This window comes from Pimephales promelas, chromosome 21, assembly GCF_988280905.1.
Source record: "Pimephales promelas chromosome 21, fPimPro1.hap1.1, whole genome shotgun sequence".
Taxonomy (NCBI): domain Eukaryota; kingdom Metazoa; phylum Chordata; class Actinopteri; order Cypriniformes; family Leuciscidae; genus Pimephales; species Pimephales promelas.
This window is the reverse complement of record NC_142789.1, coordinates 26,066,056-26,085,024: the sequence shown is the minus strand read 5'-3', so window position 1 is coordinate 26,085,024 and position 18,969 is coordinate 26,066,056. Positions and strand designations below refer to the sequence as shown.

Below are 18,969 nucleotides of genomic sequence, written 5' to 3'. Positions count from 1 at the left end.
AAACAGACACAGTCACAAGAACAGACACAAACACAGACAAAAACGCTGGGTCCTGAACCAACATGAGCTCCGGCTCAGGGACAGGCACCGGCTCAGGGACCGGCTCAGGCTCAGGGACCGGCTCAGGCTCAGGGACCGGCTCAGGCTCAGGGACCGGCTCAGGCTCAGGGACCGGCTCAGGCTCAGGGACCGGCTCAGGCTCAGGGACCGGCTCAGGCTCAGGGACCGGCTCAGGCTCAGGGACCGGCTCAGGCTCAGGGACCGGCTCAGGCTCAGGGACCGGCTCAGGCTCAGGGACCGGCTCAGGCTCAGGGACCGGCTCAGGCTCAGGCTCAGGGACCGGCTCAGGGACAGGCACCGGCTCAGGGACCGGCTCAGGCTCAGGCTCAGGGACCGGCTCAGGGACAGGCACCGGCTCAGGGACAGGCACCGGCTCAGGGACCGGCTCAGGCTCAGGGACCGGCTCAGGGACCCCGGACACCGGCCTCTCCAATATCCGAGCCAGCCGCTCCAGATAGTCCCAGCTCAGGCAGGCAGACGGGACAGGAGCATTATCACACTGGACAGACGGGACGTGAACCGACTCTCGCTGGGCAGACGGGACGTGAACAGTCTCTCGCTGGGCAGACGGGACGTGAACAGTCTCTCGCTGGGCAGGCGGGACGTGAACAGTCTCTCGCTGGGCAGACGGGACGCGAGCAGTCTCTCGCTGGGCAGACGGGCATTTCCTCCTCCTTCTCCGTCCGTGACGGCGAGAAGTGGGTCCTGAACTGTCCCTATAGATGGGCGAAAATTGACTTGACCCAAATGAGGCGATGAAATAGTCCGGGCAATCCAAATAGTCGTCATCGTAATCCAGATTTCCCCAGTCAAAGTCCTCATCCTCCATCCTGCTGAGTCCTCAAGTTGGTTGGATCTTTCTGTCACGATACACTTAACAAAAGTGAAGGGAAGGACTCAAGTGCAGTGAAGGGATGATTTATTAACAAAACACAAAGCAAAAACCCACGAGGGGGAAAACATACTCAACAAAACATAAAACTGAACTTAAACTGAAATAGCATACACTGACCATGAATAACACCAGGGAACAGGGGAGACATAAGACAAAGATCCAACACAGACTGCAAACATGAAGGAACTTAAATAGGGAACAAATCAAGAGGGAACAGGTGGGAGAACTCAAACACTAATCAGGTAACGAGGGGGAGGATCAAACAATGACAGGAGCACATGGCTCAACATAACAAAACCACCCATGTGCTAACACGACAGGACAGACACGTGACAGACGTTGCTCCATATGACGATCGTCCCCTCCCATGCGAGATGCACCTGTCTGCATTTGCGTCAATTAATAATAGTATGACCCATTCTATTTTAAAATATTTATTTCACACTACCCACAAGTTCGGATGTAGTACTGTTTTTTCAATTCTATTTAAAAATGCTGTTCTTTTGAACTCTATTTTCTATTTTTTTTTTTAAATACATGATATAAGAAGATTTGTTTCTTGAGCACCAAAATTAGCATATTAGAATGATTTTTGAAGGACCAAGTGACACTGAAGACTGAGTAATGATGCTGGAAAGTCAGCTTTGCCATCACAGGAATATTTAACATTTGAAAATATATTAACAAATATATTTTAAAGCTGCAGTCTGTAACGTTTTTGGGTCAAAAATGACCCTAAATAATTTTTTGAGCAAGTACATAACCAGCCAGTTTTCAAAACTATCTGGTTGCTTTAGCTCGATTTAAAACGGTAAGCTTGTAAATATGGTTTTACATTAAATATCGGATGGACATTAGGATAAATATCGGAAGGACATTAAATGTAGTCACGCAGTGATGATGTTATTAACATTTACAATTTGAGAACAAAGTATAATTTGCACGGTTTGACGTGAAATGATAAACAATCGTTAGATTTAATCAGTGTGATTTACTGCAATGCTTTTCCCCCTTAGTTGGCCAGAACAAAAGTGGATGTTACTTACTTGTTCAGATGACATTTTCCACTGAAAATTCTCAGGTGGGTCGTACTTCCAAAAAGTATAATCTGTGATTCTGAACGACAGTATCCACACCGGCGCGGCGACTGATAGCCGCACATTTTCCTCAAAACATTGGATTCATCCGCGCTGCTGAGACGCAACTCACTTAAAGACGATAATTCCGCGAATAACTGCAATTGCAGATTTCGAACAGAGATGGCGACAAAGAGAAACTACGGACTACAGCTTTAAATTGTAATAATATTTCACAATATTACCATTTTTGCTGTATTGTTGATCAAATTAATGCAGCTCTCAGTCTGATTTCTTAAAAAAAAGGACTTTCATAAATTCAGCAAGTTAACAGTTAAAATTTATAAACATAAACAATATAAACAATATTTATAATATGTTATATATTGTTTATAATATAAACTATATTCATATTTAATATTTATATATAAACAATATGAATGTTAGCCAGAGGAGAACTGGCCCCCGACTGAGCCTGGGTTCTCCCAAGGTTTTTTTTTTTTTTCTCCATCTAATCTGATGGAGTTTTGGTTCCTGTTGCCTTGCTTTTGGCTTGCTCAGTTGGGGATATTTAATATTTAACAATATTATTGATCTGTGTTGTACTACTTTCATGTTATCAATGTGAAGCTGCTTTGATCTGTATTGTGAAAAGCGCTATATAAATAAATGTGACTTGACTTGACTTAAAATTGTATTTTTATAGGCCTATATTTCTACTGACTATAAAATAATATGAATATGTGATTAATAATTTGTGATTATTGAATAAAAATATGTACTTTTAAACACCGAATAGACATTCAAGCATGGTTTCCAGGGAGGCTCAACATTTTAAATACACTAAACTGCTCACCAGCCACTACTACCTTAAGGTGTTGTTAAGCAGGACTAATGTGAACAATCTATGCTACAACATGTTTCATTACAGTTAGGTTAATCACATGATTCAGAAGAGTGCACTTCTTAACTAGCTTTTACGTATGTTAGATATCAGTTACTTCCGTCAGAATTTTGCACTGGAAAACAGGTGTTTTTATCATGGCAGTCAGAAATGATATTTTCAGCCTTGACACGCTTTTTTATGTCTTGGTTATGTATCCAGTCCTTGCACTTGCACTTCAAAAGCAACCTTGACAGAACGTCTACACTTTACATCACAGGATGCATAGTGTGATGCTAGCGCTATACGTCTCTGCTCGTCACATGACTGAATGTGAATGTTCTGTCATGTGCTATTTTTGACCGTGAATGTAGTGTGTGGTGTTTATCCTGCAGTCAGGCGGGCATGTGATCCAGCTTTAATCTAGTTTAGCCCATGTGTGACGGCTTTGAAAAATCCAACAGATTCTGCACTTGTGTGAATAAGTGTTGGATTGCGTTTGTGGTGTATGACTCATCGAAAACATTGCTGTATTAGCTGCTCATCTAAAATGATAGAGAACTGTCATTGTCAATCTCTTAGTGTGTTTAATCTCCACCGTTTCTCTTGTGATTATACCAACCTACAGATATAAATCAGTCGAAATAAAAATTATGTCATCATTTAGTCATCTCTTTTGTCATTGATACCGTATTTCTTCAGTGGAATAAGGCTCCTCTTTTCAATAGAATGAAAATGAATTGAGGTTGTCAAATTCCAAAAATGAGCATTTGTTTATTATGTTACCTTCAAGTCTAATTTACTTTTTTACATACAGCATATGGATCATCAAGGTGGGAAAAACATGTGCTTGGGCATTCTTAAAATATTACTTCTTTTGTGTTTTCTCGTTGAAGAAAATAATTTGTTTAAAATGACATGATGATGATTAAATTATGACATAATTGTACATCATTTACATAATCACACACACACATGTATGTTACACACATATATTTATGTTTTTTTCCATATAATTTATCAAATGCTTAGAGAATTTACTTTATGTTCTTACAGTAATTGCGTTCTGCAAGAGAAGAGCACCTTCAATTTCCCAAAAATATAATGCTGAAGATAAATCTCCCATAATATTATTGCTTAATCATTTTTCTTGGAATATGATGAATTTGACAGAATATCCTTCATAATCTGAGATTATAATCCAGATGGTAGGCCGGACAGAGGGTTGTTCACAGCAGTTCCAAATCCTTCATTGGTTAATTAAAGACCTGGGGCTTTTGACTGAGCAATTAGCCTGGGTATTACAGTGCAGGTTTAATGAAGTGAATAGCAGAGGTGTGTGAGTGTGTGCCAGGTGCACAGAGCGGGTATGTCTGCAAGTAATCTGATTTAAGAGCAGAACACCAAACCTTGTACAGCTCACTCACATCTGAAAGCTGAGTTCAAAAATTCCAGTGCTGTGTGTAAACCCCTGGAACAAGCGACGTCCCGATATAACTGTCCACGTCACTGATGCTGTGGAGTTGCATCAGCTGTGTTGTGGGGGTGCCAGATTTTTCTGTCTGCATCTGCATCTGGCTTTTTTTCTTCTTCTATTTTTCTCACCTCATCTAATTTTGTCTTTCATTTAATTTTTGTAAATAAAATTCTGTGTTTTTTTGAGAGATGATGCTCATGTTGCTTGGGTAAGTTTAAGACTGTTTCACCATTAAACACTGTCCCAATGTCACCAGGACAAAATGTACTGCGTTTATGTGTTAAACTTAGGTTTAAAACTTACTTTACTAATCAAACAATTTGTAATAGGGATGATAAAATCCTATAGACCTAGACTGCCATTCAACTATTATTGCTTTTATGATAATTTCGACCAAATAAATGCAACCTTGGTGAGCAAAAGAGACTTCTGTCAAAACCATTAAAGACATTGGGGTGCTCTTTTTGACATCGATTAGTAGGCAACCACATAGCAACCTTCCAGAACACCCTAGAAATGGCCAAGAAACCTCTATTTTTTAACCTCTTTCTCTTCACCATTTGCTGTAATCCATTCTTAGTCTTAGTTTTTGTTGGTGTTGAATCCTGTGACAGAGAGGGATGAATCAGTCTTAATAGCAGTACTTTATAGACAGTTTAAACACATTCGTAGGCTGTTTTTAATGAACATTGATGTGTCGTTGCAGCACTTCTAATAAGTGCTTTTCACAGACATGGTGCTAAATCAGCTCCTGACAACACCAATCATGTCGCAACAAATGCATGTGACTATTTGATGTCATGCAGACATAATGAGTACAAATTAGCATGTCCACTCCTCTTTTTGAGTACGTGGGACATTGTTACATAAGCAGGGAGGCTATGTTACCAGTCTTTGGAAGCGTGCGGCTGTACTAGCGGGTTTAGTCTAGATGAGCAATTGAAAGCAGGCTGCATAGAGTATTTAATCCATGAATAAACTTCTCATTATTCAAGAAACTTAAGCTATGACCTAGTTGGCAAAGCAGTTTCATTCCCCAGTGTGTTGCCAGACGTCGGCGCAGAATGAAAACAAATTCTGTTTGTGTTTTCCAGACCCGGTTGAAAGTCGTCACATATTCTGGCGCCGAGCGAACGCAGCAGCTATTATGTGTTTAAATATGCAAGAATGGGACCTGTTGTAGTTAGCTCAATTGACTCCGCCCAAAGCCTTGAACTCCTCCGGCCAATCACTTGTAACCACTGTCTGTCTGATTAGTAGAGTGCATGAAGGACAGGCCGGTTCTCCATTCAGCTTCTTGGCACAAAACCTCTGCCCCATCATAGGTCCGCTTCCCATTCCCAAATTTAAGGTTCACCATTTTTTATTTTTTTTCGATTTGGGGTCCGTTGAATTACCTTTTCAGCCCTTCGAGTGCCCTGGCGAGTTTGAGCCAAGGAGGCCCCCTGGTATAATGACGCTTGGCACAATCACCCTTCTGTTCCTCCAGCCCTGTTCCCAGGAAACAGCACAGCATGCACAATTGCGTACCATGCTTTGCTGCCCAACCACATTGCTCTCGCCGTGGCTGCGTAGCAAGCCGGGTAACGTGGCTGCCTGGATAACCCAGAGTTTATCGTCTCAGAGTTCACACCGATTCGTTTTCTGCTTGGTTATTAATTCACATTTTCAGGGCATAGCGGGGAAGAGCGAGGGGGAAGAAGGGAGAAAAGGAGCTGGGGGGACCTTGAGGCAATGCCAGCCCAGAGTTTTAAGCATGAAGAGAGCATGACTGTTATGTTAAGCTTCTCCTAATTAAAAGCAAAGGAATGGGAAGAAAGTAGTAAAAAAAAGTGAGATGAATAGACAAAGAGGGCCAGAACTGGTTCTGAGCTGGTCATAGCTGGTTCTGCTGGCTTTCAAGGCCTTCCTCAATGGGCCCACTGGTTTGGAGTGTAGGCTTCCTCCCCTCCTCTTTCCCCCTACTTCTGTTTATGCTTTGTAGCTAATGTCATACTAGGGCTCTGTCCTTTCAGACCAGGATTGGGAATACCAGGGGGCCAAATGGGAGCCTGGAGACGCATGTCAACTTGTGTTTTCAGGACTCCGCACTCCAACAAGTCCATCATAAGCAGCCACAGGGAGTCAGGCACCAAAGAAGACAGGAAGAGACCACAAAAACAGCTACGGAGATTTCAGGAGCCATATAGTGAAAGGAGAGAAGCGAGAACAACAGAACAAGTAGAGTCAGGAAAGTGACGACTTATTCAGTTTTACCGTATCGGTGCTAAAGGTTACCGACTGTTTTGCAAAGTTAATTTGGCAGTGGCAGAGATTTGATGGAGCCGTTTTGTCATGCAAGAAGGAAGAAAAACAAGTGATAGAAGAAGTATTGTCTGTCCATTAGGCCTATTAAAGCATTTTAATTTGATTTTAAAGACCCCCTGTGGTGAAATTCAAGATTTTAGAGTTATGTGGTGTTTTGAATATGCTTAAAGGCAAACCATGTGCAAAGTCATAAGTCAACACCATTGCTTAGTTTTTTTGCTTAGTCAAACAAAAATAACGAGTTTATTCGACTATTTCTTTTCTTCCTTGTAGGCCAGAAACGAGATTTCCTTAGATTTCCACGACCCATGCGCGAGAATTGCGATCTGCTTACACCAGCTTACACTACTTCAGATCGCAATTCTCGCGCATGCGTCGTGGAAATCTAAGGAAATCTCGTTTCTGGCCTACAAGGAAGAAAAGAAATAGTCGAATAAACTCGTTATTTTTGTTTGTTTTTTCGCACAAAAAGTATTCGCGTCGCTTGATAAACATATAGTTGAGCCACGGTAGTCACTTGGGATATTTAAACATTTTCTTCATTGACTTTCTGGGCCGTCAAGAGGCAGTCCCTTAGGAGCCAATGTGGTAGTTATACAGCTCTCAAATTTAATCAAAAATATCTTCATTTGTGTTCCGAAGACGAACGAAGGTCTTACGGGGTTGGTACAGCATGGGGGTGAGTAATTAATGACTTAATTTTCATTTTTGGGTGAACTAACCCTTTAAAACTGCAGAGAAAAAAAATAAAAGTCTCCAAAATGCGGTTTGAAAATGCCAGTGTTTCATACGTCACAAACTATCTTGTAACCAATCATGTTTACCCCAATATATCAGGGAATGCTCCGCCATCATTGAGTTTAAAGGTCACTTAAAAACGTACTTTGCATTAGCATTTGACTGTCCATGAGTATGTATTGATGTAATAGGTTTTTGGAAATAGGTCATGGAAATGCGTAAAATTTGTCCATGGTGTGTCCATAATTTGTTCATGATTATTCAATTTATCCATAACCTTATTGGCGATGAGTACGTATTGGTGTAATTGGTTTTTATTGAGAGGTTGAGATGTCCATAGAAAGGCGTAGAATTTAACTGTGATTCACTGATTTTTTATCCTCTGTACAGCATGTTATGTACAGATTATTTTATTTTATCTTATGTACAGCACTTTGGTCAACTCCTGTTGTATTATTATGTGCTTTATAAATAAATTGAACCTTGAACCTTGATCCTTGAACCTTGAACCATGTCAACGTGCCGGCAGGCTTTAGTATATTTTATATCATGCTGCGAAGCCGGGGAGTCTCAAGAAATGACAGCTATCCCAGTTTTTATATTTAGCAACATAGCGGGTGAATTATGTATATGATATTACAGTGTTATGATGAACTATTTGGCTTTCTACAAGTGTTTCTAGGGATACTGATTTTCTGTTGGCAACGCTGAGAAGAATGCAACTCATGCATGGGCAATGATTAATCGCATCCAAAATAAAAGTTTGTGTTTACGTAATGTATGTGTGTGAGGTGTGTATAATTATTTTGTATATATAAATACACACACATGCATGTATATATTTAAGAAATATTTGCATGTATATACTTTATATATATATTTATACATAATTAGTATTATGTATAAATATAAATATTTGATATATTAAGAACACATTTTTCTTAAATATATACATGCATGTGTTAGTATTTATATATACAAAATAATTATACACACCACACACACATATATCATGTAAACACAAACTTTTATTTTGGATGCTGTCACTCACATGAGATCGTAGCAATTAGCAATCCACTGATTCAATCAATTACTGATCGACAAAATCAAGTGCTGCCTTACATTTTGCAGCTGATGGAGATTTGTGGGATGCACATCCAGAGCACGAAGCTCCCGTTCCACCATATCCCAAAGATGCTCTATTGGGTTGAGATCTGGTGACTGTGGGGCCATTTTAGTACAGTGAACTCATTGTCAGGTTCAAGAAACCAATTTGAAATCATTCAAGCTTTGTGACATGGTGCATTATCCTGCTGGAATTAGCCATCCGTGGACAGGTACATGGTGGCTATAAAGGGATGGACAAGGTCAGCAGGTAGGACATGGCATTTAAACGATGCCCAATTGGCACTAAGAGGCCTAAAGTGTCCCAAGAAAACATCCCCCACACCATTACACCACCACCACCAGCCTGCACAGTGGTAACAAGGCATGATGGATCCATGTTCTCATTCTGTTTATTTTTTCTTCTATTATATCAATGTCCTTTTAATGCAGACTTTAAATTCTCCAAAATTTTGGAAAGCATCAACATGTGAAATTGAGTTTGTGTAGACTTGCCTATGAGTGTGTTTCGGGCCTTGAGGCTCACAGTACTTTCCTATTTCAATGCCTTACATAATACGTACCTTCACTGCTCCATTTTAGACAGATGAACACATCTCCTTTAAGCCAGGATTAATATATACTGTTGTTTTTTTGTTTTTTTTTACATCCTTATAGGGAAACAAGGGACAGACAGTTTCTCTATAGATCTTTCTCTCCCACACACGCACACTTGAAGACCGAGAATAATCGTTCTGAAAGCATGGAGCCTGCCGAGATGAACTCTATCCCCAATGGAAAGGGGCACGAAGCTGGTGAAGAGACAACTGTGACTGCAATAAAAAGCCAATCAGAAGATGCTGCTCAGTAAGTATGCGCTCAAGGGTGCACTTTAGTGTCTGTCTAGTTCAGGATGGTTTATTGTCAGTCATCCAATGTGTTCAGTTTTAGTAATACAGTTTCGGTTGGTATAAGCTTTATCATTTAGTAGTTGTTAAGATTATGGAATAAAATGTATTTATGGGGTGCCTTATGATAGTGCATATATCCAGTATTTATGAACATTAGTGTGTGTTTTTGCAGTATCATCCAGTCATGTCATCCTAATAAGGTGAAGCTTGTCTGTCATCACAGTCCTAAATGTCACTGAACAGCACAGTTCAGACATCACTGGGCACATTCAGTAGCACTGATGTTATGCTCTTTCTATATAACTATGTTCAATGTGCTCCAATGCGTTTGTGATTGTGTTGTTGTTCATGTATGCAAACTAATGTATATGGGTGTTTCTTAAACTACAGGAACTTTTTATGTGACGACTTTAGATTTTTTTTTAAGACCCAGACATTCAATCTACAAACTGAAAAACAACTAGTGACGTACTGAAATTATTCCAAAATCGACAAAAATATTTGGTTGCTGAATAAAAAGCACATTTGGAGGGTCAAATTCATTGAACTTTACGGTGACGTTTAATTAGCGCTTATCCGATGGCACGTTTTGAACAGGTAAACATGAGCTGTGTGGATGGTAGGTCTGGATTGACTATATCGATTTTTCATTTTAATGAACTGTGATTATTTGTATCTTTTAGTCTATACTATTTTCAGTTGATGCATGAACAAAACTTCATATTATTTTTTAGTGTCTCTATCATCCAGTACTTTTTGGGTATTAAAAAAAATTGCCGCATCACTATTAACTATTACTTTCGATGATCTACAGATTAAAATACTTTTATTTACAGTTTTTTGTTTACACAAAGCAAAGCTGTTCCTCAGTTGTTGCATCATTTCAAATATAGCAAAATTTTGGCCACTAATAAAGTTTCATTACTTAATGTACTGTGAGGGACTAAGCTGGCAGGCATGAGGAGTCAAAAAGTATATTTTCAAAAATAAAAGTTTTTATTTCCAAAATAACAACAAAAATAACTATATCACAAAAAACAGAAAGTTCTGGGCCCATAAAAGAGGTCAACTTAATATTAAAAAAAACAGACCTAGCTAAACTGAAACATGGGGAAATTTCACCATCTTGTGACCATTTCACAAGATGTAAACAACACTGGTCCAGAAGCACTTCCTGTTTCAGTTTTTTAATACTACATAAAAGCTGGGATAAAATACAACCAACAGAACATTTAAAACTGAATCAAAAAGTTAAACAACCATCTTTAAGATGTTTTCTTTACATGTGAAATAAAGAAACCAGTTACAAACTGAAACAGGAAGCGCTTCTGGACCAGTGTTGTTTACATCTTGTGAAATGGTCTATATAGTGGCTGATCAGGCCATTCTGACACAAAAGGGGGTAGACAAACACATAACATATAAACAATCCACAATAATTACAACACATGTCAAACCAACACTACTTTACGAATTAAGTACGAATCAATCAAATAAATCATAACAAAGTATAAAAAGCAAAGAAAAAGAACAAAACTCAAAAATGTAATACTCTGCCACCCCCATGAAATGGGAATACATAGTGCAGTCCAATTAGCCATTCCCCTACTTAAACAGCTGAGAGTCAGTTGCAAATCCTTTTGCCTGTCACCCAGCTGGAGACCCCCAACAGCAACTCCCCAGGAACTGGTAACTCAAAAAGAAAAGAACGTAACTTGAAGAATTTAGCCTGAAATTAGCTAAGTTGACAAAGGTAACTAAATGTGTGCACCCAAACAGAAAACCAAGTCAAATAACTAATAAAACTGTTTTTAAAACTAAAGTATGTGTATGTGTCCACTTATATAATTTGTACTATATGTAATGTGCTCAAAACAAATGAAAGCTACCACCGTGAGTTGAAGTTTCCATGTGTGGCTGCTAGTGCGGCCATCACAGGACTTGCTAACAAAGAAGAGCATGCCTGAGATGGTAAATCAAGGTAAACATCACTTGTTTTCCCTATTGTGTGTCATTTCCAGTTTAGCTGTAATTGTGTTAGATTTTGAGAAATGAGTTACAGTATAATTTTGTGCGTTTAAGATGCATAAGATGCTATGAAATTTGCCTTAGCAAGACCAAGGAGTCTGCAATTTAACATTATAAATGTTTAAAAAAAAAAAAATGCGTCAACCATAGTCTGGGAAAACCCAGACAACTTCCGGCAAATTTAACTCTGTTACAAACTGAGATGGTCTGGTTTTAACCAGGCTACATCAACCACTGTATGTTGCCAAATGCAAAAACATAGTAGCGTGAGATATGGTGGAAATTAAATGTTTTGTTTTCGAAAGTAATGACAAACACTTTGCTATTAGTTATAAATGACTTGTGAGAATGCAAAAAGTGTCTTTTGAGGTAAAAGGGCCCATAGTTGAAGAAACACCTATATATAATTTTATATGCAAAATAAAACCACCCTGCATGTAGAAGAACTGCCCACCTTCACCCTAAGCAAATGAAAAATTTCTCAGCTAGACATCACTTCCCCCTGACTGTGGCTACATAACTTCATCAGTGTGTTTAACTAAGGAAGTGTTCATCATGATTTCCTTGTCTCTTGTGCTTTCGTGGATGCGGCTCCTACACTGCTCTTTAGGGAACTTGTACCAAATAGCACAGAAAATGTCAGGTACGTCATGCAGAGAGCAGAATTGTTGCAGACTAAAGTTTTTGTAGTTTCTGCAGCTATAATTAAAGCACCCACCCTCAGTTACTGTTTTGGTGGTGGTGTTCACTCTTTCTGTTGATGCACTGCCAACCCTCATGGCTGTTATATGTGTTTTTAGTACTGACAAAACGCCAGGTAATGCAGAGGCAAACCTGCCAGAAAGCTCAGAGTTCCTGTCCAATGTAGATGACAAGAAAACCCCTCGCTTCACGGATGTAAGTTGAACTTTTGGTAAGATTTAATGTATGAGACCATAATGTTGTGAAGTGTCTCAAATGTGAATGTGTGGGCTAACTGCTCTGTTTTTCTTCTTGCTTAGTTTGAGGGAAAGACTTCTTTTGGGATGTCCGTCTTCAACTTGGGAAACGCCATCATGGGAAGTGGAATTCTGGGATTAGCATACGCCATGGCTAACACGGGCATTGTCCTCTTTATGTGAGTAACAGTTTTAGGTCAAACTCTGTATTCAGATTTTGGGTAATTACTTAAAGTGCTTTTTTAAAGGTTCCTTGTTTTGTTTTGGGGGTGTTTTATAATTGGTTTCCATGCATCCAAGGTCAAAAAAACAAACAAAAACACTTTAAATCTCTCATAATAATCATTGCAGAATCAGCCCTTTTCTCAGAGTGTCCAAAACGGTTCTGTAAAGGATTCAGCCTTTCTAAACCCTTCCTTTCTGAGAGCCTACTCTTCTCTCTTATTGGTCAGATGGCTCAGTCATTTGCAGGGTGTGAGCGTGACAGTCATTTATTTTGGTCTTTTGTCGCGCACTCCCGCCACACATTGTATTTCTCACACTGAAAAACTATTTATAATATGCCGCAGCACCCAAAATTTCAGCGCGTCTCCTCTGGAGTTCTTTAATGGAGATCAGATCATTCATTTTGAGCTAGAATTAATATGATACTTGTGCATTTGATGCATCACAGGAAACTTAAAAAAGTCAGAAGTCGTAATAAATTATCTTTTATTATTGTTAAATTTTTTTTATATTATTAAAAATAAAGGTTCCTAAAGGGGGTTTCACAGTGATGCAGTAGAACAGAGTTTTACTGAAAAGTTCCTCAAAAGACAAAAAAGTTTTTTTTAAGTGTAAAAAACATAACTTAAAGAACCTTTTCACACTATAAAAAAATATTTTGTGCACTGGAAATGTTCCATGTATATGTTAAAGGTTCTTCATGGAAACATTGATGATTTCTAAAGATTTCTAAATAAATTATGTTCTTTTGAACTTTCTATTAAAGAATCCTAACATTGTATCACTGCACAAAAATATTAAGTACAACTGTATTCAGTTTTGATAGTGGCTTTAAGTACTATGTACTTACATCGAAAAATAAGTACAATGTATTATTGTGGTCCATGTTGTGTTGTAAAACACTTTTGCTGCTATTGAGGTATTATACGGGTAAGTTTAGGGACAGGTGTGGTGGTATGGGTCTGTTTAAGGGTAGGTTAAAGTGTGAGGGATGGGTCAACTATGTAATTACAAATGTAATTGCATAAATTAATTACAGCTGTAATTACATGCTGGTATTTTTAAAATATAAGTACAATGTAAAAACATGTATGTACACAATAAGTCCATTGTATCAAATTATTAATTTCAATGTAGGTACATAGTACTTAAAGCCACTTAATATAAAGTGGGACCGAAATGGATCTTGCAAATCAAATCAGACTTACAGAATGAAGGATCACTGACACTGAAGACTGGAGTAATGATGCGGAAAATTCAGCTTTGCCAGCTCAGAAATAATGAAATTTTAATTATATTAAAATAGAAAACAAATATTTCAACTTGTAATAATATTTCACAATATTACTGTTTCAATGTATTTTTGATCAAATAAATGCTCGAGAGATTTCTTTCAAGGCTATAAAAAACGTAGCGACCCCAAGCATTTGAACAGTTCTGTAAATCGATGGGATTTTCTATGGAAGATATTAGGTTAAATGTTACAGACCTGTTTAGTTCAGACTCTTATAAGGCAGTGAAGGCAGACACTTTATAGTTCTGTTCCTGGATTATCTCATGCATTAACTCTTGCACATTCGCTAACAATTGTTCATGTAATATAAACATCATGTTCAAGCTCATTGGCTAATCTCTCTAGCTTTTCATAGGGTTTTTCTCAAATCTTGCTTCAGTTCTTATGCCGTGTAAACATCACAGCTTCCCTAAAGTTTGTTAATTGTCATGATCTGGGTTAAGTCCCGTTCTCTGCACTGGTTCCCCTGCTGTATTAATCCTCCTGTAAAGCAGCCTTTATTAGTAAAGTCAGATTGCCGGGGAGATTTGTGTCCTGAGTCTGACTGACCATCAGTAGAGCTGAGCGGGCTGCACCAGGAAACTTGTGTTGCACGGGAGTTCTGCATTCACTCCAGGCATTTGTTAACAAAGAGAATGATCTAATGATCTGTGCTACTTAACATGGGCTGTGCGTGCTTTATGAAAACCAGTCTGGCCTTTTAATCTGGGTTAAGCAATGTACAGAGGATTTTTTTTTTCTGAAAGGGCTTTGGGTTTGAGCTGTTTGGTGTGACTGGGTTCTGCGATAAACTTGCCGTACTCTCGATTTCTGTGCATGTGGTACCTGTCTGATCTGAGAACCATGTTTCTCCAGTGCTGATTGTGGCTTTAGGCTACACATAAATCAGTCCCAGACACAATTTAATTAAACGGGACTAATATTCCTTTCAAAAATACTGCAGCTCTTGTGGATGAATTCATAAGGCTTATGGAATACTATACACCTTGCTATGGAAATATACTCTCATGCTGTAATGCATTGTCGTTAGGTGTATAAATAGAATTTGGTGTATATAGATGAAGGACAGATTCTGAAATGTTTATGTTGGGTTTGGCCTGTAAAAGCTGTGGTTTGACTTCAGGCTTGGTTTGGCTCTGTCACTTTGAATCTCAGCAGCAGTTCCTTAGAGGCGAGAGTGGATCTCCCAGAAGTACACAACATCACAAAACAAGGATGTCTCTTTAATATCCCAACATCACAGAACAGTGTGTGGAGTTCCTTTCCTTATTTTCTTCTAGATCGGAGTGACTCATGCTCAGATTTTTCTCCTGAGAAAAAGACCACAGTCAATTTGTCTCATCTGGAGTTTCGCAAAAGATTTCATCATATTATCATCAGAAACCAAAATCACCAATCAAAAGTCAGAGATTTCAGTAATTTATTGAGTGATACCAACAGACTTTCACTTTTATAGATCTACTTTAAAAAAAAAATGATCTCAATATCTAATTTGCTTCTTTTTGCTATTTTTTTTTTTTTTTTTTAGGAAAAACATTTGGGAATATTTTATTATGTAAATGTAAATTGTAAAGTCCTGCACGGGTCTTGTTTGGTAAACCTCACCCGCAGTATTTAACCGAACACACGCCCCCTTATCCGACAGCAGCACTAATTTAATTCTGTTTAGTTTAAGACCGTGATCAGAACTGCTCCCGCATTAAATCGAATTGTGTCATACGAAGAAGTTGAATGGAATGAAAAAAATTAATGGAATTTCTGATATGTTGATTTTCTGTAGGACCAGGCTGGATTAAATGTTCTTAAATTCTTTCTCCATTAAAATAATTTGTAATCGCCTCAGTGACACAGTGCTGGAGTCTCAATTAAAAGTGCTTGGATTTCACCCACTTCTTCCTCCATTTGCTGAAGAGGTGTTTTTACATCTATTTAAAAACTGATGAAGCCACTTGGATGAAGTTCTTCAATAAATGGAAAAACACGTCCAGATGCTCCAGAATAAATTGTGTAAGATACTAAATTAATAGTAATTTGTCTTCAGGTTCTAACGAGGCGTTCTAGCATAGTGTCACTCGAGACTGGTCTCAATCTCAGACTTCACTCTCTAGTGGTGAGCTCACTGAAAAAATCAAGGTGACACAATCACCTAATATGGCAGATTTTAGAGGTTGAGAGAAATGCTGAGTATTAATACATTTCATTCTATGCTGAAATGAATCAACAGAAAATAAGAAAAAAATAGTATATGATCATTTTATATTATTATATAATGTTTTAACTGCACTACTGTTCAAAAGTTTGAGGTCAGTAAGTTTTTGAAAGTAATTCATATTTTTAATTTATCCATCAAAGGCCCATTAAATTGATCAAAATTGACAGTAATGACTTTTATAATGTTATATTTCTATTTCAAAATAAATGCTGTTTTTTTCTATTTATCAAAGAATCCAGAAAAAATGAATCCCGGTTTTCATTATTTCATTTATTTTATTATCCATTGATAATGATAAGATGATGATGATGATGATGATGATTATTATTATATACTGTTATTAGCATATTAGAATGATTTCTGAAGGATTGAATGATCATGTGACACTGAAGACTGGAGTAATGATGCTGAAATTTCATGTTTGCGTCAGGAAAAAATAATAAAAGGAGCAATTCCAAGAGGGCCCTCACACCATACATTACATTTTAAACTACAGTATATTAAAATAGAAAACGGTTTTCTAAAATAATAAGTAATAAATAATAATATTTGAGTGTTTTTAGACTATTTTGGATCAAATAAATGCTGCCTGGGCAGGCAAAAAGATGGTATGTCATATATAAATATTCACATAGATATTTTGAATAAACAAGAATACATAGAAGTCACAAATATTGTAGATAGATTGATTTATTCCATGCTTCTGTGCACTTAACAGGCTGCATTAAGAAGTTGGAGCTTGGATAATATCAAATATTTCATCACAATCAGTTGCTAAAGAAGTTGATCAGATGCTGAACTGATTGCATACTGTCCTCATTCAAGCCAGCTGCATCTAGTATTAACACACTGCAGCTGGTGAACAAATCACACGTTCTGTCTCAGTTTCAGCAGATCTTTAAAAGCTTTTTAAACTCGTAATGCTGCCAACTCCTGCGTATTTTGTTATTAAACGTGAGTGATTAGATAAACCAATTGTTCTACTTATATATGACTGGAATGTTATTCAGAGCTGAATATCTGTTTCAGAGCTCGTGTGAGTCAAGGCAACAGCGTTTTCAGCAGACCTGCACTCGTTGACTTCTGCAGTTCAGCCACGTCATTTGGAAAAAAGAAGGACAAGGGAAAACGTGAGAAAGTGCAGAGTTGAAACCGAGTGCTTGGCAGAGAGTGGTTAGGCCTGGTCCGTAAAGATGCCAAGACATTCTGGAACTAGGAAAAGGGACTAAACGGGGCATTTTTATGCAAGAAAAAGAGTCAGTAGAGCGTGTTTCGGTTTCACAGCTTGAGATGTTTGTCCAGATGTTGACAGCTGGAGGGTGCCGTTGCATTTACTGTATGTGCAATCTTGCCTGTGATTACACTGTCTAGTATTTTTCCACCTTACTGAGGCTAGAACCTCTTTTCAACTCTTAGCATTAATCCTGTAACTATTTAATGTTCTATATTTTATATAATAATAATCATAAATCTGACATATGTATAAATGATTTAGATATACAATGAAAAAATGGAAAAATCTGAATCTAATCTATTAGAGAGCCTAAGTCCCGCCCCTCCGCTTCTGGCTCATGGGACCTTATTTCGGAGAAAAATATGACTGGTACTCAATGGCGAGAGACAACTTATCTGTTTATTCCGTCTGAACTGTGCCCTCAATTACACATATGATTGTCAATTTAAAAGATAATTCTGGAAGTCAAAAACGTCGCAAAAGTCAAAGAGTAACATTTAGTTTTATGTGAAAATCGCTCTATGAACTACATCTCCCGGGAAGCGAAACGAGTGAGATCCGCTGCTCGTGTGTGTTCAGTCTGGTACAAAACACTCTGGTATTACGGCGTAATGTTACGATTATAACATTAGACTATACAGTAGAAACAATGACTGACAATAGCCTCAGTAAAGTTAGCTTCATTTATTGAGAGAAAATGTGCGCCTTTGGGGTTTGTAGTCTTTGTAATTACGTATTTTCACAGTCTTATACCTCAACGGTTTTACATCAAACTGCGACTTTCTTTACTTTAAAATGTATAATTTAAATTGACAAACATCATATGTGTAATTCACGGCACAATTCAAATGAGATCAAAATATTTGTTGTCTCTCGCCATTGACTACCATTCAATATTTTTCTGAAATAAGGCCCCATGGTGGTCGACCGGAAGGGGAGGGATTTAGGCTCTCTATTGTCACAGATATATTTAATATTTTGTGTATAAATTATTTGTGATTGGATGTTGGATTACCACATGTATGGTTTGATCCTACTACCTTTCAGTCGGACGCAGAATGTTTTTGAACCATAGGCCGTTTAAGTATATCACATTGTCACAATGGGGCATGGAAGTGACATTTGGTTCCAATAGCATTTATTTAATCTTTTCTGTCTTTCAGAATTCTTCTCACTGCTGTTGCTGGCCTGTCTTCATACTCCATTCACCTGCTGCTAAAATCTTCAGGCATTGTGGGTGAGTATTTCATTACGCTGAACTGAGACCAGTTTAAACTCTCTTCTGTAGTTAAGATTGTTAAATGGAAAGGAAACCGTTCTTGAGTTCTCAAATGAAGAGCCGGTTTAGATAGAGGCATTAACTGATGTGACATTGGTTTCTCTGTTGGCTCAGTGACCATCTGCCTCATTCCTCAGTGAGAGATTTTAATTGGCAAGAATATTTCTGGTGTGCATTAGGCTAAAAATAGCCGAGCGTCTGCTGTGCTTGATCAATTGTGGCTGTCATTGTCAGTGCTATATCAGCTATATGCCCATGGTTACATTGATGCCCCAAACCCATGTCAACCACATGGTTACCTTTAAAAC

General features: G+C 38.2%; 1 protein-coding gene across 4 annotated transcripts in view; it reads left to right on the top strand.

The window, feature by feature from the left end:
* The window catches only part of slc38a3a (solute carrier family 38 member 3a), a 51,995-nt gene that overhangs the window by 12,385 nt on the left and 20,641 nt on the right, over positions 1–18,969 (top strand). For 2 of the 4 annotated variants that reach the window (XM_089124827.1, XM_039673631.2), the window contains exons 2-6: positions 9,219–9,407; positions 12,090–12,122; positions 12,280–12,376; positions 12,481–12,596; positions 18,546–18,619. In XM_089124827.1, coding sequence (XP_088980953.1) covers positions 9,219–9,407; positions 12,090–12,122; positions 12,280–12,376; positions 12,481–12,596; positions 18,546–18,619 — 509 coding nt within the window. The remainder of the gene's footprint in view (positions 1–9,218; positions 9,408–12,089; positions 12,123–12,279; positions 12,377–12,480; positions 12,597–18,545; positions 18,620–18,969) is intronic. The other 2 variants (XM_089124828.1, XM_039673632.2) reach the window with 1 other exon arrangement.